Source organism: Gymnoscopelus microlampas (genome assembly GCF_963454915.1).
Source record: "Gymnoscopelus microlampas genome assembly, chromosome: 8".
NCBI classification, from domain to species: domain Eukaryota; kingdom Metazoa; phylum Chordata; class Actinopteri; order Myctophiformes; family Myctophidae; genus Gymnoscopelus; species Gymnoscopelus microlampas.
In genome coordinates, this window is record NC_139945.1 from 39851616 (window position 1) to 39877816 (window position 26201).

At 39.9% G+C, this 26201-nt stretch overlaps 1 protein-coding gene across 1 annotated transcript; it reads left to right on the forward strand.

Moving 5' to 3' along the window:
• Positions 1-1011: 1011 nt before the first annotated feature.
• On the forward strand, positions 1012-24550 carry nmd3 (NMD3 ribosome export adaptor). The gene is made up of 16 exons (XM_084064994.1): positions 1012-1097; positions 1402-1464; positions 2040-2174; positions 3200-3296; positions 9174-9254; positions 10473-10601; positions 11224-11314; positions 12669-12747; positions 13271-13367; positions 14702-14819; positions 19180-19325; positions 19965-20077; positions 20189-20261; positions 20465-20571; positions 23487-23557; positions 24346-24550. The coding sequence occupies exons 2-16, from the start codon at positions 1421-1423 to the stop codon at positions 24477-24479; spliced, it is 1515 nt and encodes a 504-aa protein (XP_083921120.1). The 5' UTR covers positions 1012-1097; positions 1402-1420; the 3' UTR covers positions 24480-24550.
• Positions 24551-26201: the final 1651 nt, after the last annotated feature.

A 26201-nucleotide genomic window follows, 5' to 3' on the forward strand; every position in this document is an offset into this window, starting at 1 on the left:
GCGTGCGTGCGTGCGTGCGTGTGTGTGTGTGTGTGTGCGTGCGTGCGTGCGTGTGTGTGTGTGTGTTTGTAGGCCTGTAAGTATAAATGTATGTATGTGTAACAGTAGGGGCTCAGAGCCTCTGCCTGATGACCAAAAGCTAGTGGTAAAATGGTGGCTTTCCACGCAGGGGACCGGGGTTCGAATCCCAGGCATTAGGTTACGCTGGTGCCACCGGGTGGGCAGCTCAAAAGGGGGGTGAGTGTAGCAGTAGCTCAGACCAAAAGCCTAATATCTCCCATGGCCAATGTATGTAACTGTGGTATTCCTAAAGCCCTGCTGAAAACACCAGTTTAGACCAGCTTGGTTTCTGAACTGCTGGTTCAGGTTCAGGTTGTGAGCCAGCTGGTTCAGCTGGTCTATGGTGAGGCTGCCAGGTGACAGCTGGCCTAGTAGACAGACCAGCTTGGTCCTGCTGGACAATTGAAAATCTTGTATATTTTCTCATGGTTTGATTTTTGGCTATGAATATATTTATGTGTGTAATGTAGCCAAGTACAATGGGAACGCTAACGTTATAACGCGACAAAATAATATGTTATTTTTAACATTGTGCTGTGTAAACTATTGACCATTCTTATAGCTTAATGGCTCAATGTACCATTATCAGTGGTGTAAAGTAACTAAGTACATTTACCCATGTACTGTACTTATAAGTACAATTTTGAGGTATATTTACTTTACTGGAGTATTTGTATTTCCAATTTTCAGTACTTTTGTTTCTTCTCCATACATCTCAGACACACATATATTGTACTTTTTACTCCACTAAGTTACTAAGTAAACATACATTAAGACCTATAATATACTTTGGCTACTTGAAAGTAGCCGATGTACAAGCTCACAACTGAGCTTGTAGATCTGCTATGGTACTGCTGGTACTGCTGCTGCATGGTTTGGTTTCTTCTAATCCAGGCAAGGAAAGACAGCCCATGAGACAGCCCCACGGTCCTTGTCGCAGCAATGATGACATCATCATCCGGTTCCCAGTCTGCTAGAAACGTGGATGCCTTCCTGATGCTCTCAACGTGCTGTGGAACTATACTCTATAAACGTTGGTATGTCTATGTTGTACTTACTGCTTATTGTATATGTCGTTCGATAGGAAATGATTGAATCGCTTTGTATGACATTGACACAGATGTCATTGCTTATTAAACCACCAATGTCCTGATCTTAACTGTTGTGAGCTACAGTGGCTATGCTGTCCGCTAGCGTTGCTATGCTAAATGTTGTTTGGAACAGGCTGTTTGACTGTGTAATCAACTTTGAATTTTGTATTGGTATTATAGCTATTCTATTCTTCTTTAGAGCTGTACTATTGTATGCTAATAGCTGATTTGGTTTGATTCCCCCCCGTAGATCTGACTGGCTGTCCAGAATGGAGTATATTCAAGCTCCTGCCACCAGTAGCCAGGGGAATATGTAAGTAATTAAAACTTGACTTGATGTGTGTGCCCAGATAATTACAGTGGTGGAAAAAGTGTTTTTACTTAAGTAAAAGTATCAATACTGCCATGTAGAAGTAGTCTGTTACAAGTAAAAGATAGGAATGAAAAAAATACTTGAGTAAAAGTACAAATGTATCGGTATCAAAATGTACCAAAAGTAGACATTTCTCAATATGCAGAATATCCCATTTCACAAGTTTTCAAATGTATGTGAGCTTGTAGATCTGCTATTTTCAAATGGCCTAAATATATATTGGGCTGAAGTTGTTAATGTATGTTTTGTAATAATAATCAAAATCTACAAAGTATCTAATGCTCTCAAATAATTATAGTGGAGTAAAAGTACTGACATTTGGAAATACACCAGTAAAGTAAAAATAACTTAAAAGTGTACTTAAGTACAGTGCTTGGTTACTTTACACCACTGGATAATTAACCTTGAATGCTGAGTTGAATCAGATGTAACCAATGTAAGTAAATAATTTGTTTATTAATATATAATATATTTATGAATATATATTTTTAAATGTGTGTCCTTGCGCCCCTCAGCCTGTGCTGTACCTGTGGCATCCCCATCCCACCCAACCCAGCCAACATGTGTGTGTCCTGCCTACGCACTTCGGTGGACATCTCAGATGGCATTCCCAAACAAGTTACAGTGAACTTCTGCAAGCAATGCGAAAGGTATGGATATGGATCTGCATGGGTGTTCTAAAGCTGTTTGTAGCACTAAGTTACAGTCTATTATTTACTAAAGGACGCTGGTAATCTCTGGTAATCTTCACATGAGATATCCAAAACAAATCTTAATTTATTTAAGCATTAAGACCTGAGGCATGATTCTACAAATACCTTCTAAATCCTAACAGTTTTCTGGAACAAAGCGTATGTTGCTATATGAGTGGTGCTCAAACCTTTTCATGTCAATGACCCCCCATCATTATGTATTTGGCCGTGGACCCCCATCTCAAAAGTTTGTTCCAGGGACCCCCAGAAGCAAAGATTTGAGTTAAAAAAAAGCATATATATATTAAAAGACTTGCACAAATGTTCACGGCTTTTCAAAAATAGCAGATCTACAAGTTCATAGCACGAAGGGACACGCGTTATGAGCTTGTATATCTGCTTTTTTTGAATAGCCAAAGTTTAAAATAATGGTTAAAGTGGTTACAATGACTGACACAGATGCTTTCCTGGTCTTATTGGGTTAATGCACCCAAGTGTTTATGTTTATTAAAGGATCCCCATTAGAGTCACATAAATTAGTCTCTAGTCTTCCTGGGGTCCTGAACAAAGCAAATACTATACAAATGTACGACTAAAAATACAAATAGTAAAATAAACAATAAAAATGAATACAAAAAGACAAATTAACATTTTAAAATGAAATCCAACAATCCAGTCAAATTAAACAAATAACAGTTACATACTTGACAAGTTACTTGCAAGGTATCTCTTGATTCGTTTTTTGAAAGTAATTTTGTTATGGATTGTACATTGAACAAGATGTTTTTGGGCAGAGCATTCCAGAGTTCTATTGATATATATATATATCTTTTAATTTATTTTTATTCATATTTATTACATACACACACCAGTTTTAGAAAATGTGTTTTTGATGCCTTGTGAATGTCAATTAGTTTAACATTTATTATGTGACCATAGTAGGTGTTATTGGTTGAGATTAAGAGAGTGTGTTCCATGCACAGGTATTTGCAGCCTCCAGGCGCCTGGATATCATGTGCTCTGGAGTCCAGGGAACTGCTGACCCTTTGCCTGAAAAAACTTAAGAGCTCCATGACCAAAGTAAGCTGTCCATCTCCTTGCTACATGCTATTAATGCTTTCATATAAATGTATGCATTGACAAACATAACCAGTAAAAAGACATCATTCTTCATAAAGAATGTGTCTTTTACTGGTAATGTAATCTGGATAAAATGCTGCAGAATTCTGTCGATTATCAATAGAGTTGGTTAGCGGAAGTCATACTTTTGTGTACATTTGTTTGTCGATGGTTAGCATCTCTACCATTTGGTGTGTTGTTCAAAGTTCCTATGGGATTTTTCAAATATGGCCAAATAAAGATTTACGGTGGACACAGGAGTTCTTACATTTTGTGACAAGTGTCACAAAATGTAATGTAAAATTGTAACTTGTATATGCTGGTCACTTTGGCCAGATGATGCTGCTCTGCAAACCTGTAAACCTGTCTGTGTAAAACCAGAAAATGCCAACTTGTTAAAGGTTTTTATAAAGTATGCATGGCAAAAGTTGTTTTGCATGTCGGGTTAAAGGAGAATTCTGGACTAAGGGTTTCTTACCTTTTCTATCATGTTATGATATCTTAGGATGAATGGTACAGTAGAAAAATGTCATAACTCCATCCCGGGTCCGCCACAGCTTAAAACGTGCGCGGATAGGCCTTGCGTTAGATCGCGTATTTTAATAGCTTTTTTGGGTTGTTTTTTGGTGAGATCTGACGTTCATAGTGACAGAACACTAGGAAAAAAAATAAAAAAAAGGAAGTCTCGCTAGACTGTACCATTCATCCTAAGATATCATAACATCATAGAAAAGGTAAGAAAACCTTAGTCCAAAATTCCCCTTTTAAGTATTAAAGACAGCTGTATCCATTTAGAGACAATTGTACTGTAAACCACTGTCTTGTGTAGCCTCTCCGGCCAATGAAAATAACATGAATTTATAAGCTATAAACTTCTTGATAAGAGCCATGTAGTGTAAGAGGTTTGCAGCTGGAAATTAATATTAACACACAAAGATTAAGTTAAAGGGATATTTCACTTTCAGAAAAACTTTTGGTCATTTCATTGTCTACTCAGGCTTTTGTGAGCACCCCAGACAGTTTAAGTTGCTTGATTCAGTATTTTGATATTCATTTTACCAGACACACCCCCTTCCTATACAAACCCATTGTAACTTCTAACCTTGATGGATTCATCGAAAACACCCGTCCTTGGTTCTGGTGACTCACCCTGCCCTCCTAATACGCGAGGTGGCCATGTTTTTTCAATTACTTTTTAAATATATTGCATTTTATTTTTTTATTGTATTTTTTTTTCATTTTCCAAAAAGAATATTAAAAATAAATGAAAAAAGTAATTGAAAAAAACGTCTCCCCCACGTATTAAGAGGGCAGTATGAGTCACCAGAACCAAGGACGGGTGTTTTTGATGAATCTAACATGGTTAAAATGGAGTTTGAAGTTACAATGGGTTTGTACAGTTTGTGAACAGACGATAAAATTACCAAAAATTGTTTTGAAAGTGAAATATCCATTTAACTATGCGCTGCATATAAGAGCGTGAGAGCGCAAAGTGTGTTATTGATGTAGTTGGACTATGCATGTAAAAAAGTCAAGTTTACAGTTGGGTTTATGTTACACCTAGGCCCCCTGATGCACATATTAGTTCAAACAACTTCAATGTAGTATTTTTGCCTAACATTTTTCCAACTTGTTGGCCCTTTTGATTGAATCTGCAGCCCTCATTATCGCAAAAGTCTTTTTCACCTTCACATTCAAACATAAATATAAAATATCGGCTAAAACTGTTTTTTTTAAATTTTTTATATCTGTTCGATACCAATATTGTATTTTTAAGGCCGATATTGCCAATACCGATATGAAGACCGATTAATCGTGCAACCCTTAAAAACAAACAAGTCAATCTCTTAGTTACACCAACATTGTCTTTGTGAAGCAGTTTTGTTTTGTTCATAGGGTGAAGTATTTATAAAGATAGTCTTGTCGGCCTGTGCCGCGGCGTGGCGGTCCAGGCACCCGAGGCTAGCCTCGTAAACCCCCCCCCCCCCCTCCGGAAAACTCATTTGCATTTGATTTCAGTAGTGAGTCTGGCCTACAGGCCTGTCTGGGCGTTTCTCCGGAGTTCATAACATGAACTCTCCTATCAGCGTCCTCGCTCATTGAGTGTGAGTGCAGCCGACCAAAATGGAACGGCAGCCATTTTTTTCTGTCCGCTGTTTTTTTTTCCGGATAGAATTTAGTTGTTTAGGACTTCCGGTAAGATGGCGGAGAGAGGTGCAGCTTAAGTAGTTAGCTCTCTACAGTTGGACATAAATAACTCGACAATAACTCGACAAAAACAGAAACAAAGTGGAAAAGGAATGAAAAGTAATGTATAGGAGACACAGATGAAGCCGTAGAAACACTCGAAGACACACAGCAGAAAAATAAAGTAACAAAATCAACGACGACGACGGACGGAGGAGAAGACTCGAATGGGAAAATGGACGGGGGCCTGGCCGAGGTAATGCGTGAGGGAATCGCCAATATAAGGAAAGAATTATCGGGTAAAATAATGGACGATAAACTCACGCAAATACTGCGAACGGGATTCGATAATATCGCTAAAGAGCTAAAATCTGACAAGCAGGAAAGACAACAGGAGCTCTCGTCGTTTAAAGAAGAAATGAAAAGGGAAATGAAGGAGGAAATCATACGTTTTCGCAGGGAGATAGATCAGCAGATTCAACGACACGATGAAGAGATGACATCGTTGATGGCTGGTGCACACGAGGCGCAAATGCACATATCAGAAATGGAAGAGTGGAAAACGGGGGCAGGTGACCGTGTGGAACAATTACAAGCGGATCTACTGGACATGTGGTCGCAGGCAAAGCGGTGCAGCATGCGGGTCTTCGGTCTCATTGAAGGGGCTGAGGGTGCGTCAGTAGAAAAATATATGGAACAATTGTTTCAAACGGAGCTTGTTCTACCTAAAGGGACCCAAATCCACATACAGAGCGGATACCGCGCTCGCACTCAGAAAATCAACAACCCATCGACCAACCCCCGATCCATTGTGATTAACTTTCTTCGATTTGAGACGAAAGAGATGGTGCTTAAAAAAGCCTGGGAAAAAAAGATACAAGTTGGCAACAAGCAACTGGGCTTCGATCACGACTACCCACACGAAGTTGTCCGTATACGGAAAGAATATCTCCCTGCGAAAAAACTCTTAAAAGAAAAAGGAATACGTTTCCAGACCCCCTTCACGAAGATGAGGATCCATTGGCTTGACGGAGTGAGGATCTACAGAAATGCGACAGAGGTCACCCAAGCCATGAGAGAGAGAGGCTACATGGAGGGACAACCAAGCGGGGAGAGAGACGCTGACTCGCCGAGGGAGGACGGGAGCTACATCGTGTCGACTGTGGACCCAACGGCGGAGGAGGATGGGCACACGGGAACGAACCATGGAGTCGCGGAGTGAAGACGAACGGAGGGGGAAAGAGGAGCGATGACGAGAGCCAAAGAAAAGTTGAGAGTGTGCTTAAAAAATAACTGAATACAATATGCTAAGAGATAAGAGGTAACATTGAGTTGGTATGAAGATGGGAGGTGGAGGGGGGAAAGGGGAAATGACAAGGGATGGACAATTTATAGAGAAAAGGAGAAGACACTGATGTCATGATAATAGATATGTTTAAAAAAAGAACCTTCCTATCGTTGTGATTCAACAGTCATATTTTGGGAACACCACCAACTCAATGTGGAGAATACGGAGGGATGTGTGTACAAACGAAATGTTTGAGTTTTTTTTTCTTTCCATTTTGGGGGGAAATGTACCAATGGATAGTTGGCTAGGCGCTGGGGAAGCCCAGGGATGGGATTAGACCTAGTTGCCTAGGGTGGGGCCCCCATTCAAGATGGGGATTACCCCTTTACCCTGTTAGGAGGGTTTAAGGGTCACGGCGGTCCTTACCCCGTGTTTGGGAGTCACGTTTTTTGTGTCGTTTCTTTTTATATGTGGAGATCCTTCAGGCAAGAATAGTACAAGAGAGGTAAAAAAATTACATCACACTTTCCAACTCTATAATTTACTCTTCCCTCCCAGTTGAGACCCTCTCAAGTTTTTTGAACTTGCATGATCTTACGTGATATTTATCTATAATTTATCCCCATAATGATTTGTTTTATTACTGCATGGAAATTTAGTGGAAGAGACAAAAACGGAATGAATGCGCATTTGACTTCCTTCCTGATGCGTGCCTGACTCCCAGTATGTTCAGGAATATTCAGCAATGCACAAATAAAGAAGTAATATAGTCTTCAAAATATTATACTAATATTCAGGTTTTTTTATATGCTACCCTGTATCCCAGTGGTTCCCAAACCTTTTAGCTCGAGAGCCAAAGGAGAAATTTGATGTCTCCCCGGGACTCAAGCTAGTGAAAATAGGAGATCTAAAAGCTCACAAGGCGTTGCATCGTGACACGCTGTGAGCTTGTAGATCTATTTTCACTACTTCTTAGTTTTCCTTATGTAATTTTTTTTTTATTCATGAAATTTGAATTTGTTTTGAATTCAGATGATTTTTCCCCCCCTTTTGGACATTTTCGAAAATCTTTTGAAATGATAATCAAACTAAAGAAAATAAATGTTCACTCGTGACCCATAAAAATCGTTCCTGACCCACTGTTTGTGAACCACTGCTTATCCTAACCTGGGCCTGTACCCTGACTGATAAGTCATTTGCATTTAACAAGGAGCATAAGCATGGGGATTTGATTTCTGAGGGGATTTCCAGTGTATTGAGATCTCTTTTGATAAAATTGGTATCCCAATGCTGCTTATATATCTGTTCTTTTCCAACTGGTTGGGAAAAAAAGACTGTTGTTGGATAATACTAGCAGTTTAGCATGTTTAAGTTTGCAGAGTTGGCAGCTAAATAAGTCCATGAGAAAGTAAAATTATTAGCGGTTATCTTAGTTATAACCAATCTAGAACACCAGCTTGTGGCTGGTATAGTTGTACAGATCAAGTACAAAATAAACTCTGAAAACTATGTAAACAGAAAGATCAGAGAAGGGAATTAATCTGAGGCAGAGCTGATCTGGTAAGGAGATCAGATTTCAGTGACACTGACTAACACAACGTGTTAAGAATTTGTGACATCTAAACACTTGACCACGCGGCTGCTGACCACAGTGGCTGCTGTTTTAATCCTGAAGGCTTATCTGATCCGGTGTCCGTGGCCTGTTCATCTACGTACATGAAATGATAAATGAACAGGCTTGTCTCTGTCAACAAAGAGAACAACACAGACTGCTAACAGTAGCCACTAGTGTTACACCAAAAGTAGTAACTGGTGACTTAGAGAAAAACGCAACACAGTGTTGATTAGTTTAATTTAAACTGTGCCACTATGGTAACAATCTGGATTTGAAAACCGCAAAAGAGGTGAGCTAAAACCATATTAACACTGAATAATGAGAAAAAAACAAACGAGCAATGGTAGATGAAATAAGTTTGATTTCTTTTCTTAAAAGAAATGTACGACTGCAAGTGGTCAGAGTCGGTATTACAAGTCCAGTCTGACCCCGAATATCAAATGGGTTTTGAAATGTTTAAACGGGCCTAATGTTAGGGTTCAACTGGTTAATATATCAGCAGTGAATGAAATTGATACAAAATATAAAGTTTTTAGTATATACACAATCCCCCAATCACAGTGGCATTACGGCCCCTTTGTATTACTACTCGAATAACGTTTTACTCCCACCAAATATGTATTGCTTTTGACAGGTCCAATTCATGTCATATTGCTGGTAGTTTCAATCATGTGAGATTTACTGTGTGTAAAAGTGCGAAGAATTTGTTTGCCACTACATGCTCTAAACTAGAACGCTCTCCACCCAGGTGCGACTAATTGATGCTGGCTTCTTGTGGACGGAACCACACTCCAAAAGGATCAAGATAAAACTGACCGTACAGAAAGAGGTGAGTACACAGAGGAGACCTGATAGTCATGAGAGAGTGACATTTAATCTATCAGATTAAAACGGATTAGGAACCTATCCAAGTTAGTCGGGTTTGTAGTTTGTCACTTTGTCAGTGGCAGTGAATGGATGACCACCTATAATTAATTCACAATACAAGATAATGTCAGAGTTGAAAGTGCCAATGTTGACATTTAGGAACACACCGTTGAAGCATAGATGATACAAGTGCCCACGTTGAGGTTTAGAAATCCACCTTTGAAGCATAGATGATACAGTGTTGTACTTGCAACGAAGATGACAATTTACACAAAGGACTTATTATAATAATAATAATAATTTGGAAAGAAGATTGGAGTTAAATGTTCGAGGCTTGGCTGTCTGAGTGCTTTATTTGACTGTTGCCAGTGGCTGGCATCTCAGCTCCTTGACCTTTTTAATGAGAACCCGAGCCCTGTGCTTCTCAGGGCCAGGTCTATTGTTTGTGCCATAACGGGGTCTGTGTAATAGTGACACTCTCCCCCAATGTTCAGATACACTCTAAAAAGCACAGAAACGGTGACTTCAGAACATGCAATGTTTTTTGTCTCTTTCGAAGAGGCTGTTCTGTCTAGGTAACCATTTGAAAGGGACACTTAAGGTCAATACATGTTCCTTCCGATGTCAGCAAATATCAGTTTCGGACAGGCTTTCCGAACTTGTTAAGACAGTCAGACATCTGGGGGTGCAGGAGCGTCAGAACAAAGTGAATGTATCTCAAAATGTCAAAATGTATCTGTTATCTCACCTCGCTTTCCGAAAAAAGTTTGGATGTTGGAAGGAGCATGTATTGTTCTTGATGTGCATCTCAGTTCATTTTTGATGGATTTCATGTAAACAAATTCTGTCTTTCTCTGTTCCTACAATTCCCATGATGAATTTTGTGGGCAAGCAGCAGCGCCCATGTGTGCTATGGCTGTCATTATATAAACCTGATTCATATTTACAGATGTCAAGTTTGATATCTTGTCGTAAACAAGGTCACAGCCACTGTAAAGGCTTGTAGTTTACATAGATTCATAGATTGTACCCCAGTGATATCACTAGAAAACTGCTCAGTGTTTTGACTGTTATGTTATATAATGCCGATATAATGTTGAAAGTCCTGATAGTGTGCCTTTATTCTATGGGTTCCATTGCTAGTGTTGAATGTTGCTTGTGTGTGTGGCTCTCCCACTAGGTGATGAATGGAGCCATCCTGCAGCAGGTGTTTGTGGTGGAGTTTGTCATCCAGCACCAGATGTGTGACGACTGCCACCGTGTGGAAGCGAAGGACTTCTGGAACTCGGTAGTGCAAGTTAGGCAAAAGGTAGGTGTATATTGGTCAATGACGGTCCTTAAACACCCCCCTCGCTGACACCAGAAACCATTTCAAATATTTTTTCAGGACCTTCTGAACCTCAGTTATCGATGATTTTCATTTCGTGGCCGCTGTAGCTGTAATGAATGATGATCTGTGTGGTTCTCATAACGCTCATAACGCATCGCGTTATTTATTTTTATTCTTTTGAATTTGATGGACTTGAAACGGGGGAAACAGTGGTCTATGACTCAAAACTACACAAGATCACAGTAAAAATCCCTGCTCCCAGGTCAAGAGAAGTCAGGTCATGTTAATTTCTCAGATCAAAAATCCTCTTCAAAACCTCCCTATTCTATTTAATATTCAGTTAAATGACTCCCACTGATCCTGTGGGAGGTATGGTAATATAACCCTCCCCTGTTGGGTGTGATCTGCTGAAGCGGGTACTAAATGTATCCTGTAAAACATTTAACAGGAATAGATTATACAGTGATTATACAGTAAGCAAGTGACTAATCAACTTTCAAACCAATATTTTTGAAACCCACTACAGTTATGTGGTTAGTTGGGTACCTGAATATATAATCAGTGTGTCTCACTGACTGTGATACTTTTCTTCCACTCATAGACTACTCACAAAAAGACGTTCTACTATCTAGAACAGCTCATCCTCAAACACAAGCTCCACCAGAATTCCCTCAACATCAAAGAAATCCATGGTATGTATGATTTTATATGTAACAAAATGAGAACCTGTCATATGCAACTAATGTACAATTAAAAGGATAGTTCAGAATTTTATATTTGGGTTTGATATTGCACATCCCAAGGTGGTTGTTGTTAAAGCTTCCAGTGGACATTAGTCGGTAACCGTTGTGCTGGTTTTAAAACATTTTGACAAGAACCGTGGGATGTCACGTGGCATCCAGTTAGTGCAGTGATAAAGTCCCGGACCACCACTGTGGAGACTGAGATTTGTTTCCTCCCGGGTGCCTCCGGGTTGGCCTGGTGCTCCCACGAACACAATTGGCCTTGTTCGCGCATTGGTAACTGGGTGGGGAGGGTGTTCTCTGTTGCTGCACTAGCGACTCCTACAAGTTGATAGGGGTGTGTCAGTTCAGCAGGGAGCAGAAGTGGGAGGGATAGTTCATCTGCATGCCATATGTTCTCGAATAAACTGAATGGTGTATCAGAAGAGATTTGGTTGTCTCTAATACCCTCTCACCAAACAGTAGCGTTTGGCAGTGGCAGGACTATACACATGGGGGAGAATTGTCAAATTGGGGAGAAAAGCTCAAAATACATAAAAATAGAAATAAAAAATAGGGACCTTGGGATTTGTGATATCGAACCCCAATATAAAAACTGGAACTGTCCCTTTAAAAAGAACATAATGATCGGTGGAGCGCTTATTACCTCTTCCAGTAACAGATATGTGTGCATATCACTGGCACCAATCAGTTCCCTGTACAGCTGCCCTTGTGTGGGCTTCAGAAGGTCATGTGATGTGTCTAATTGGCATACTGGGATCAGACCAAGCATTCCATATAGCAATGCTAGTCATGCAGTGTATCTTATAACCTATTTGCGGACTCTGATTTCTACAACACACACGCACGTACGTACTTGGCGGACAATACCCAATTTGACATGCCAGCCCCAATCATCTAGTTTGATGTCCAACGTTTGTCGCCATATGTGGCCTATGTCAGGAACACACGCACCTGGTAATCCACATCCTCAGACACGCATGCTGTGTGCATTTAGTGATGGCTCAGCTGCTCGGAAGCCTTTATTCTTGGACAGGGTAGTAAAGTGGAGTTTGAGCCAGTTTCATCTAAATTATCTCCATATCTCCGCAAAACTTAAAAGCTTTGTGAAGGTTTCCAACATGTGGCTGCCATATTTTTCTTTTTTTTTATTTCTTTACAATTTTCAAGCTGCACCTAATATTTGTGTATGTGTTTTTGATTTTCCCTGTTTGTGTCTTAAGTTTTTCTGGAATGATGTTGACCAGTGAATCATATCGGTCATTTATTTGTGTACAGTATTTTAATTCCGCTTCTCTCTTAGAGGGGATTGATTTCTACTACGGCACTAAACAGCACGCTCAGAAGATGGTAGACTTTCTACAATGTACTGTACCTTGCAGGTGAGAAGTACTAAATACACTGTATCAGGATCAAATTTTATTTACTGTACATATGTTTTCCTTTTCAAATACTTTTTTAGTAGACTTTACCCTGAAAGACCCACACTACAACAACCAATGTAAACTTTTGTAATGCACATTTATTTCTGCCTATGTCGCCGTGGAGACAGGCAAATGTATTAAGCATAATAGAAGGCTAAAATACAGACTAATGCAGAGCCGTTGGTCCAAGCTGACGGTCTCTCTTTAAGCAATGATAAGGAAACAAAATGCGCGTTGTGCGACCCCCTCCCCTTTCCGTTTTCATTTTCAGCCGAAAAAGTGAACACACACTGTGAACACACCCTTTGACCACACAAAGCAGTGAATTCTTAACACACACAGCAGTGTTTGGCTGTGATTGTGATTATGTAATTCACCTGTGATACTGTGTGTATGTATTATATGGGACATTTTATACGTGATACGTTCCCTTTGTAACTCAATGCAATCTCTGACACTTAATACTCTTTCATTTTTAAAGGTCAAAGACATCCCAGCGCCTCATCTCCCATGACATCCACTCAAACACGTACAACTATAAGAGCACCTACTCTATGGAAATTGTACCCGTCTGCAAGGTATATAGCATGTTTGTCAGTTTTTGTTGGACCTCTATATCTGAGACATGCAGACATGTCACATGTTCGTATTGTTTGGTTTTTGACAAGCCAGGGCAGTGTCTTGTTGCAACCCAAATCCCAGCTTCATCAACGCTTCTCTTGTGTGTTTTGTGGTCTTAGAAGATACTTTAGTTCTACCAACATGTAGATTCAAAACACTGCCTATCCAAAAAGATACTTTAGTTCTACCAACATGTAGATTCAAGACACTGCCTAGCCAAGAATCTTTCATCTTATATTGTCTACACAGCCAATGTAAGATGAAAGAGCTCAAAGCTGATTCCCTGGCCTAGACCTATTGAGTAAAATGCATTATGCTCTTCCATGAAAGCTTAAGTCAGTTCTCAAAGGATTGATAAGTCAATCTGAGAGATATGATTCAAGTTATTTTAAATTATAATACTGTAGATCCAAGCTTTGGTCATATTATCACTGTTAATTATTAACATGTTGTATATATCTTGCAAGCTTACAAAAATATATATATATTTTCATTTACATTCCGCCTATCTTGATCAAAGTTTGCAAACGTTTTTTTTTTCATATACTGTAATTACTTCCACGTTCCACCTCTTACGTTGCACAGATCTCAGCAGCAGATAACTTGCCGGAAAGCTGGATATGAACATGATTAAAACCATGCGACCAAAATGATGGCATTTGAAATGGCAGGGGGTAGATGAAGAATGTTTCTCATATTGAGTATTGAGTACAGGATGTGCTCTTCGAACCATAATTAGCATTCGTGTGATTGCATCAAAACAAGAATGTTAAATTGCTACCTAGACATGAATTTATATTTGAAATGAGGACAGTATCACACACAGTCTATATGCACTGTGTTCAGACAAAAGAAATGTAAGTTTGTGTGACACTCTTGTATGATGAAGTAGGGCATTCATTTACAAACAAAATCATTAAAAGTTGTAATAAGGAGATCCAACGGTTCTACCTGACAGCGACAATATCTAAAATGTGGAGCCTGTGCCTTGTAAGGCTTTAAATGTCATCTGTAAAATCTTAAAATCAAAGGAATAATAAATATGCTGTTGAGAGAGACCACATACCAGAACTTGGCTTTGACTTTTGACTTTTCTACAAGTTTCAAGTACAAAGGTGTAATCCCAGAGCTCAACTCCTAATCTCAGTTACTATGCAATCTCTGGGGTTTCCACTGAGAGAAAAGGACAAGGGTGGTGGTAAGCCAAGTGAGCTGCCATTGTGACTCCAAAGTTGTTTTCACTCTGACCTTACTTTGACTCTCTGCATGTATTGTTATTTTTGGTTGCTAGGACAACGTGGTGTGCCTTTCACCTCGGATGGCCCAGAGCCTGGGGAACATGGGTCAGGTGTGTGTGTGTGTTCGAGTCACCAGCACCATTCACCTCATTGACCCCCGTACACTGCAGAGTGAGTACACTGACTTACTGCTACTTCTGTGCTCTCCACAACTTCATCTTCATCCTGCTGTGGCCGTTTGAAGCCAGCCGCCACTGTTTGACTTGGTTGGATTGACTACAGGGTCCTCACGGTCATGAAATTCCTGGAAATATTTTGAGATTTAGAAAAGACTTTTTCCAGTCCTGGAAGAGGTTTGGAATTTATCAAGGGTCCTAGAAAAATATTTGGCTATGCATTGTTTTTGGCTATTAACTCATTCACTGCCTGAATTATTTCTGGCCGCGTTTGCCCACTGCCAAGATTTTTCATTGAAAAAAAAAAAGTACTCAGGAGCCGAGATACAGAATTTTTAAGTTTTAAGTTAACAAGGAAGTGGATGGGAGTCTAGATCTTCGAAAAATCATATCTCCTTGGTTTTTTTTTTAAGTCGTTTTAGTCGTTCTAGGCAGGCATGGCTTATGGGACAAAAGTTGTTTTAGTCGTTCTAGGCAGGCATGGCTTATGGGACAAAAGTCGTTTTAGTCGTTCTAGGCAGTGAATGAGTTAATTTAGTTCATATTAAAGATTTTCCAAAACATTTATAACATTACACAAAATATGTAACATATCGTCGGTGTCCAGCCAGGACCAGATAACTCCATTTTCAGTTTTTTTTTTTTTTTCATAAATCAAGGCTATTGAACACCCTTTAGGTCTGTGTAAAATATCAAAACATTTGAACCAATGAAAAGTATTAAAAAGCGCCTCTGACGAAAACGCCCAACTCCATTGGATCCTCAAACTGTCCGTCAAAAACAAACAACTCCCCCCTCTCCTCTACAGCGCTGCTTTTCAACAGCATGAGTAGAGCGCGTTGCGCAGTGAACGAGGAGGAGGACCACGTAAACAAGCTCCCCGTAGTCTGTTAAAACTATGCAGTGTACCTGTTTATCAAACTTAGCACTGACGCTAATGTTATGAAAACAAGTAATTATATTTCTAAAATCTATTAAGTGTTTAATGAGGAGAGCAATGTGACAAGAAGAAAGGCGTTCATAGCATTTCTGTCGCGCTATTCTACTACCTCTTTGCAGAAGTTATTGTAATATTTAAAGTCCTGTTTATTATTGTAGGCCTATATAATAAGTGGCATGAAGCATCAGGGCATTAATTCACACGTTGTTGTGATGCATTGTGAGCTTGGAGAACCATTGTTAGCTTTTGAGAATTTGTACCCTTCAGAAACCTCTCCCTCAGCTGCGAGTGGAGCTATTGTTGTTTGGACACCTAACTCCACTTCAGCTTGATTTCTGCTCGTCTGAAACTGCTAACTCCACTTGCGCTGGGTAAAGTGTTGATTTACCCGCGATTTGGTTAAAGTGTTGATAATATAATGACACATGCAAGTATCTGACAATATATAAAGTCACTATACCAACTTTGATGAGGTAGTATTGCTTTGTTTTAAAAATATAAGGTTTTCTTCATTTCCTGAAAAACGTATATTTTGTTTTTGCGTTTCCTGAACAATGAGCGTTTTGGAGTTAGCAGTTTCTGGCTGGACAGCAGAGATATGTAGTTTTTCGCCGAACGGGCTGCGAGATTGCAGCCTTATGTATACGGGACAAAAAGAACGTGACAAAGAACATTCATTGGTAAAAAATGTGTGGGAACCCTGTGACTAAAACTCAACATATTTCATTTCCTTAGTCTTTCAACTCTATGTACAGTATTTGGTGCATAATCTGCATGTATAGGCAGGTTGTAAACTTCTCTCATACCAGGATTCCCACCTAAAGGGTTGCCTGGTGGCAGAAAAAAGGGGTAGAGAAAGTGAAATTGTACTACTGATTTAAAAACAAGAAGATTCAAGAGTCTTTATTATGAAATCATTGGTATAATGCCGACAACCAATAAACTCATACTCGGAAGTATACTGGTAACGATGGATGCACATGCGCATAGCCTACCTTACTTTGTGTGCACTTGAAATAACTATTATTTCCCCAGTGTCAACCAGTAGGTGTCCTCCTTGTCACGCCTGGAATTGCGTTATACTAGTAAACAGATGAACAGTATATCCAATCAGAGTGTGTAAGGATATACAGCCAGACACAAACAAGAAATATGCAGCCAGATTGGTTGAGGGCACATTGTCTACAGAAGTTAATAAAGCAGTCGTGTACTAGACGTATAAGCACGTACTGAGTTAAAATGAGCTGTTGTCAAGTACATTTTAGAGCCTGAGACTTCTTTCTCCCCTACTCTCGTATAGTAGTAAGGGAATTACTCCGCTCTGCTGCACTGTGACTGCCACTGTGCGCAGCCCACTGTAGGTGCAAACGTAGGCTTGATCGGAGGCGGACGGTCACATTCACTTAACCATTGTACTATCCATCATCCAGCTATTGACAAGTATTGGTAAGACACTTTACTTAGTATGTTACAAGAAAGTGGGTGCCACATGAAAATTACTTAAATGTTTTTTATTTATAAAAAACATGAATAATGTTTTCAGTGGTCATGTTACGTAACCGATGTATGCCTACACATGCGCAACACTGTACACAGCGGTGGGTGAGAACAGTGTGGAGTGTTGTAGCCATGTCATCATCTGTGGATCTGTTTTTTAAGTAGATTGGTGTGGGTGGTAACGTACGACAGAGTAGGTCCTTAACATACTTCTCAAGACATTTGCTCACTATGGGATTGAGGGTAGCAGGACACCAATGATTTAAGCATGTTGCCTTTGTTTTTATTCAGCACTGCAACAACGGTGGATGACTTTAAGCAGGAGGGGACTACACACAGGGAAAGGGAGAGTTTGAATATGTCTGTAAACACACCAGCTAGCTGCGCCGCATACGCTCTGATCACCTGTCCTGGGATGCTGTCTGGCCCTGTCGCTTTGCGGCTGTTGACACGCTGTCGGCAATTGCCTATCCCACATTTTAAAGAAAAAACACTAAGATCGGAATTGCTAGGACAATATTAAGATTTTTTATTTAGTGAGAGAAATGGGCTTCCAATCAGGGTAAATATAAAATTAAACGATGCGATGCGAGAGTGCGGACTAGCCAATTCCAAATTTGAGCGTGTGTGCATTTTAGTCTGAGTGTTGGATTACAATAAAACAACACCATAAAAAAAACTTCATATTTCATGTGTCAGTTAAACTGAGAGGAGTGGAATGTGCCTCGGGTCTGTCTCTCCTTTGCTGTACTAAACTGACCCCAGTCTGCTTGCCACATGTTCATCACAGCCCACTAACTCAACAGCTTTCGTCTGCTCCTAATCAAACCGTACCACATAAGACACAGGCGCACGCAAAACCTATTTTCAATTGACTTGGCCTGTACAGCCAAATGAGCACATAACATGTGGATTTACAAAGATGTGTAATCAATAAGAGGAAGTGGCAGTCTTGGTGTAATTATTGATCATGAAACGGATTGAGAGGTTCTCCGTTGCAGTTTTGTGACATCTTGAAAGGCAGTTCACGTGTTTTCAATTAGTGTTCAAAGGCCTTAGGCCAGGCTATTTTTATATTTGAACTGTTTTTATTTGCATTTTTAACAAGAAACATATTCACATACGGTCAGGCTATTTCCCCAAAGAAAGCCTCAGAACACAACTATGCAATATAGTTTAGCTTCCTTTGAGTAAGTGTTAGGTTTATTTGCAGATACAGTAAGTGGCCAGTATACAATGGAAGGTACTGTGGTGTTGTGTATAAGGTACTGTGGCAGCTACTGATATGTACAATATAGTGCAAATACATATGCTGATCTATTTTTATTATCCTATTAGTATAAAACTACTTATACTTTTTTTTTTTTCTCTTTTTCTTTACTATTATTGCCTATGTTGCTACATTGTCTGAAGGAAGCCGAACGAAAAGGTTTAACTCTGATGTACCCGTGCACAAGATCTAACAATTTAGAATAAGCTTGAACTTTGAACCAACTTATATCATAACTCTTGGTATACATGCATAAAGACCAGCTGAAATGAAAACTATGTTACATCAACAGGTCCGGACCAATTTCAACCAATAATATGATGACATGCACCGCTAGAGGGCTGCGTTACTCTACAAACTGATATCAAAGATACAGCAAAACAAACGCTAAACAAACATTTGTTTTTAAATTGTTTAAAATATGTCATACAGTGGCACAAATCTCCAGTTTTGAATTTGGCTTTTAATTCCACCATAAGCACTAAGATATGTTCTTTGTCAAGAAAGTTTAGTGTTTCACCGAAAAACCACAATACACTATACAATACATATTTGTTCAGGTTTCTTAGCTGCCTGCCTCCACCATACTCTTTACGCGCACCAGTCTGTCAAAATCTAAAGTCTATCTCACCATATCTAACCCACTAGTTGCTGAGGTGGACGGGGGCACATACTGGCGCTACCCCTTCAATAGTCTCTGTAGCCCACGGCAGCTACAGGAGTTCATCGTCATGGATACGGAGATCATTAGAGACCAGAAACTGGGGGCTGGAGCAGGCCTGAGGTCCAATAAGGTGAGTGTCGTGAAGGGTGAGGTAGTGGCAGCGGTGCAGTAGAATGGATTGATTTATAGTGTAAATCTATGGCAGACCATTACATTATCGCTGAGCCTGGCTAGTGTTTTGTTAAACCCATTCAATTCGGGAACGTATACTGTGTCATTTTAGGTTTTTTAGCTTTAACCACTATATTGCACTTTGGGCTATTCAAAAATAGCAGATATACAAGCTCATAGTGCGGCACCAAGTGCCGCAGTACAAGCTTGTAGATCTGCAATACATTTTTTTTAAAACCAAAGCGGTGCTGCGCAATGAGCTTGCATATCAACACCCATCTGGCCAATCGGCTGCTGTTGTTAGTGGCCAGATGGTTTGGGCCGTGTGCATTTTGATTTTAATCATCAATCAATCGGGTTTCCGCCTTGGACCAATGGGACTAACGTAGTAAAGTTTCTATACATCTGTATCACAATGAAAACTTTTTGCAACGTTTTAAATAACTAATTACATTTCTCACAAATATATATTATATCTTACAATATCCCCACGGCCCACTGCCCACAGGTTGAGAACCACTGTTCCAGAGTGTTAGGACAACAATGTTTCTGCTACATATGGTAGGATGATGCTAATTGTCGTGTGTGTGTGTTAAAGCACACCCTGGCTGAGGTGTGGGTTCAGAAGACATCAGAGATGAATACCAGTCAGCAGTACCACTGCCGTACCTTCCTGGGTCACCTGCTCAACATAGGAGACCTGGTGATGGGGTAGGTTTGGGAGGCGTTGATCGATGCTGAGAGGTCAAATGCGGCACCAAAATAAAGGCCAAATGTATCCCATGATGTCTGCTTATTTTGCAACTTTGTCTTATGTTACAGCTTTGACTTTGCCAATTCCAACATAAATGATGAGCACCTGAATAAAATGAACCCTCACCATGTCCCTGATGTGGTAAGAGACCTCATTACTGATCATCCACAGCGAATAAATGACTTTCTCACAGCTCCCCCAAAACCATAGAATTGTCGATACTGACCCCTGGTGGTAATTTACCATACCGTGTACAAATGCACACATCAGTCCTTTCAAATATGCAACATCTGTATTTACTGCAGACGTGCTTTTATTGATTGAACAATTTTCAAACCAAACAGGTGCTGATTAAGAAGAGCTACGACCGCAACAAGAGGGTGAAGCGTAGGAACTGGAAACTGAAGGAAATGACCAAAGACCGGGAGGGCCTGGCCCCAGAAGATGAGAGGTAGGAAGATTATGCAGGATTCATGCCAAGTCCTTGGAAGTTTCCTAAATTTAGGACTGGAAAAACAACCCATCTACATTTCATTGATGACGTGCTTAACCCATTCAATCCGGAGAAGCATGTACTAAATGGTAGAGACGATTTTATGTTGTCTAGTTTGAACTGAACGCCCCAGACCTCAAAGAGCAGTGTGCTCTTCTTCATTATCAGCTCTTGACCATTCTAAAGAGTGGTGGTGCCTATACTGTTGTCTGAAACACAGATGCATGGGCTACATTGGGTGCACACCAGCCCTAACAGCTGACCGTTTTTGAATTAAAGAAGTGACTGTATTGTTGAAGGCTACGATTGTTGGTACCAAAACTGAGCATAACCAGATGTAGGTATTGTACACAACATTAAAGTTGGCTAATATTACCATTAGTTCCCACGGTGTGTGTGTGCTGCTCTGTGGGATAGGCTTTAGGGCAAAGCAGATGAGTCTGTATGGATCTCTGCCATAATATTGATGTCCACCAAGTTGTTTATATACTATTAACACTGTTATGGTGTTACAAATGCTTAGCTGCACAACTACTGTATACTACTGTATACCTAGCAAAGTAGAACTGGAAAAGAGTGCTCGAAAGTATTTTAATTTAATTGATAATGGCAATAATTATTTAAACTTTAGATAATTATTCCATTGTCATGGTTCCAAATAGACAATTGAAATGTGAAGGATCATACCACCACTACTGCTCCTAGTAGCTATAGGATGGGTAATGCTGAGGACTTCATTTTTTGTCCATATTCAATAAATGTTAAAAGAATGTACCTGAAAATCTTTATCAAGATCACTCAGATTATTAAAAGCCCTCCCCAAGCTAAAAGTCATATCGGGTTTGTCTGTCTGGTTATGTCTGAGTCATAGTGACTTTGCCTACTGTATATATGGTCGTATCGGGTTTGTTTATGGTTAGATGTCAGAGTGACGTACAGTAGCAGTGGTCGGCCGGTCCTCCTTTAAGCCAATTTGAATACCGGATAAACATCATAGTGATTTTCAAAAGGGTGGATTATTGACCAACTTGGGAAGCATTGGGTGATTTGGGTCCCATAGTCTTTGGTACTATGACCCGGCCAGGGAATCAAACGCTGACCACCCAACTCAGGTCTCAATCTAACCACAAGGCCACTGGGCTGGAGCTATTACATGTAAGGTGACAATATCTCGTTTTCAGTCCAACTAGTTTGCATAACACTGGATCACAGGGCTCGAGACTAAGGGAATCCCGAAGTCCTGGGGACATAAAAATGTGTATTTGGGACGCAAATTAATTTCTCCTGGGATGCAGAGGATTTTTTGAGCCAACTGCGCATAGCAATGTCACTGCGCTAAAAATGCCGGTGCGCAAACTCGCAGCAGGAGCTGAGCAGCAGACACACAGAAAATAAGGATGTTTATAGAATGCTTAAAAGTTACAGCAGGCAGTGCTGAACATCCTTTTCAGGTAGAAGTTGTAAACATGCATGTGAAGAGGTTAACATTCACAGCAGAAAGAGATGGAGAACAGACACTGTCAATCTGGGAAGTAGGAAATATATCCAACAACTAGTCGAAAGGAGTGATAAATCTTACTGTCCCAGTCTCCTTTCCATGGAAAATATTGCCTTGCTACATAAAACGTTATGGATATGATTTGGATTGCGATATTAAAAATAAAATGTTAAACGGAACGCGATGTCATCACATAGATAGTTTGTTTAAAGTAATACTAGGTAACTTTTTCAACAAAACTAAAGTTAAATTGTATATCTTTTGTGAGTGGCAAATGTTTCACAACACCCACTCCATGAATTTCACCCCCGAAAGCCTTTTATAAACTATTTTCTATTGAAACGGTGGCGAGGGTAGTCATTCCCGCGAAAATGACGTCATCCGGCCGGAATACGGAAACGGAAATGCACCGGTTACCTGTTTGGCCAGGAACTACAGCACCGGTTTCCTGTTTGACCAGGAACTATCGCACCGGTTTCCTGTTTGGCCAGGAACTACCGCGCTAATAACAAAAAGGAATCTCACGCTGTTTTTAAGAGATTGTAGGATTTGAAGATTGAAAAACAACAGCAAAAGGAAACACAGCTAAATTTGTATTTTGGGACAGTTCTGGGACGGGGGTGAAAAGAGTTAGTCTGGAACACTGTTGGATCATTTCACATAGTTTCATCATGTGTGTAGCCTGCAGCAAAATGAGTACAACCTAACTAACTAGCACATTATTGATTTAGTTAACTTTCATTGAGGTGACATCATAAAGGGTTCTCACAGCCATGAAATTCCTGGAAATGTTTTGAAATTAGGTCAACTGTTTTCCAGTCCTGGAAAGGTGTAGAAATTAATCAAATATTTTGAAAAATGTTTGGCTATGCATTGTTTTTGGCTGTTGCATATTCCAAAACAGTTCTATCATTATGCAAAATATGTAACATAATAAAATGTGGTGCTGCTCTGCATGGAGCTGTGGGAGTGTGGCCTAATGTATACAGGACATGTGACAAAAATAGATCTAACAATGTGTCGCACTGTGATACTTTGTTTGCTTGGTGCTTTTTATCACGTAAAGCCCTAGATCTAGTATAAGGAGTGCAAGCAGTTAATGAGCCTTGTACTCCAGTGCGCTATGCCCTAGGATAGGTCATTTAGCATAAATGTGGCACAGAATATGGAATAGAATTCTCATTATAGTGCTGTATGATTGCTAATTGACACTGTATGATTGCTATACCCCTGGAAATGGGGTAAAATACTATACTAAAATATATTTTTGAATATATAATGTCATGTGCACTGTAACTTTATTCCAAACACTTTGAATTGCCTTGTTACCTTCTACTTCAGTCTTGTTTAAAGGTTGGTATTCTGTGTTCTTCAGACAATATCAGGACTTCCTAGAGGACCTGGAGGAGGATGAGACGATCAGGAAAAACGTCAACATCTTCAGAGGTGAGTCTGGCTGATTCTTTGGGAGAGTTCGCAGCCCCTCAGGTTACGTGTTCTTAGCCTTTTTGTTTTCATTCTCTCAATCCCCCCTCTCTGAAACCTTTGAGTAAAAACTTCCTTGATTTTTGTCTGGTTGGAGTTTGATTATATTAAAACAATGCCCTGGTTTTTGTTTAGTTGCTGCTATTGTCTAATCCAGAGAAGCTGTCAATAGCTTTCATCCCTGTTTGGGGTGCCCCCCCCCCCCCTTTAAAAAATCTTTGCAAATTCGTAACTTTGTGGCAAAACATTTAATATATACATTCCTCTATTGAGAAAACAAAGTATGTCGAACTTGACCTTTTTTTTTTTTTTTTTTAAGCAAATGGTCCAGCTCATACACACATTATTTTACACAGTTTTGTCTCTTAAACAAACAAGTGACAGCCAGTCTATAATCCGACCCATCTCTCAGAATATTTGAGGTACAAAAATAATATTGCATGGTTAAAAAACTAAGAATTTTCTCCTCATAATAAACATTACATTTTCAGTAACACGTGTCTCTCTCACAAGCCTCTGCTAACTTCTGTTATAGAGAGAGTGGGAGATTGACTCTCCAATAAATATCTCCTTTATTAAGACAGATCAGTGGTAAAGTAGAGAGCTGGAAAACAGAGGGGATGCACAGGAGAGCAGGCTCAATTTGGCTTATAGGAAAGTGCCGCTATATTTCTGGCCCCACATCTATTCGTCTTAAGTCATTATGTTGGCAATTCACGCGATGTTAATTTTAGCATCTTTATTTTCAGACGCATCTAAGATTGCAGTGGAGAGTGACACTGACGATGAGGGTGCGCCACGTATATCCCTAATGGAGATGCTGGAAGACCTCACCCTGACAGACGCCACCGGAGAAGAGGGCGCTGACATGATGACGGAATAACCAATCAGGCGGAAGCGTAGATCACATTCACGGTCTGATCAGTGAAATGAGAGCCCTACAGACATCATTGTTAACAAATGACTGATCAATCCAGTCAGTTGAGTCCTACATCTGTGGGGTGACAGAGTGTGAGCACTGATGCATCAACTCAACAGATGAGCTCATATTTAGAAGCTAATGTATTGCACGAATAGCAGTCCCTCTAAACTGTGATCTTTAGATCATTTCCAGTCAAAATCCGGGTTTCTGGGTTTTAGCCATGCCACCCATTGGCATTTATCTTGTGCTTGCGGAAGTGCTCCAGATGCAATTATCTATACCATCTTTGTATTGATACAGTACATGGTTTGAAGTGATATATGAATGGAGTGCTATACAAGTACATTATTAAAGAAATATTTACCCAAATTTCACAGGTCCTGTGCTGCCTATCTGAGATGGTTTTTATGATTTAAAAATAGGCAATTCTACTTTATTCGCAGGACAGGGTAGATGAGATGGACAGGAAAGTCAGGGCAGAGGGCAGGGGAAGACATGTAATTCACATTTCCAAGCTGGAATGGAATCAGGGATGATAAATAGTTGATGCCTTAACCATCCAGCTATGAGAGTGCCTTAAAACAAAATACGTTTTGAAAGTAGAGACACCGCTTGTGTTCAGTTTATTATAGTATGTTACATAAAGAAAATAATATATTGTTTGGAATTACATGGAAAGAGGAGATGCTGTCTTGTGCTGTTTAATGGATCCACTAGAGGGAGGCAAAAATCTGCATCCTTTTTGTTAATGTTTTTTCCTGTGATTGCTACTCACATTGATTAATTGAATACTTAGAGTTTGCAAAAAAAGGCACGGAGGTACAGTTCCATTCAAAAAGGATAAACCCAAGAAAGCACTATGGCTTGTTTCCATTGGTCCTGTGTATTCAATTCATCAAAACTAATAAAAAGACAAACAACTAGAAAAAGTGCTCCTCGGAGCACAGGTCTCCACCAGGTCAGGTAGGTTATTGTGGCCTCCTGGTGGCGCTATAATAGGCCAATGTGAAAAGGGTGCCATTTCTTCTTAGGCCTTGCACGGCAATCGGACACTGCATTCATGATTTGAGGCTTTTTGTTCAAAACAATTGTTTTGCTAAATTAGACCTGCTGGTGGAGCTATAACAGGCCAATGTTAAAAGGGTGGCATTTGCTCCTCAACATAGTGTGAATGTGCGTGCAAAGTTTGACCACAATCGGATGCTGCGTTCATGATTTGCAGCATTTTGTTCAAAACAAGCCACTACTGCAAACTTTAGATGTAAATCTTAGCCAATCAGGATGGAATATGAAAAATCAAACACAACCGTCTTGATCACATGACTATAGAGATCATGTGTACCGATTTGCGTGAAATGTGGATAAAATCGGAAGGAGTAATATATATATTTTTTTACATAAGTCGGCCTCCTGGTGGCGCTATAAAAGGCAGATGTGAAAAATACAGGGCAATGGGTTTTCCTTGACCTCTAGGGAGTGCGCTTACAAAGTTTTACACAGATCGGTGCAGTTATAGGTAAAAACACAAATCGGCCTGTTATAGCGCCACCATGAGGCTGATTTGAAAAATTTCAATTGGCATTTCTTCCTCGGCATAGTGGAAATGTACGTGCAAAATGTCAAGGTAATCGCATGCTGTGTTCATGATTTGAGGCATTTTGTTCAAAACGGAGCACTCCTACA

Coding starts and splice junctions, on each gene's coding strand:
- nmd3 (XM_084064994.1), top strand. CDS start 1,421: ATGGAGTATATTCAAGCTCCTGCCACCAGTAGCCAGGGGAATAT. Junction 10,602..11,223: donor TAGTGCAAGTTAGGCAAAAG/GTAGGTGTATAT, acceptor TTCCACTCATAG/ACTACTCACAAAAAGACGTT. Junction 11,315..12,668: donor CAACATCAAAGAAATCCATG/GTATGTATGATT, acceptor CTTCTCTCTTAG/AGGGGATTGATTTCTACTAC.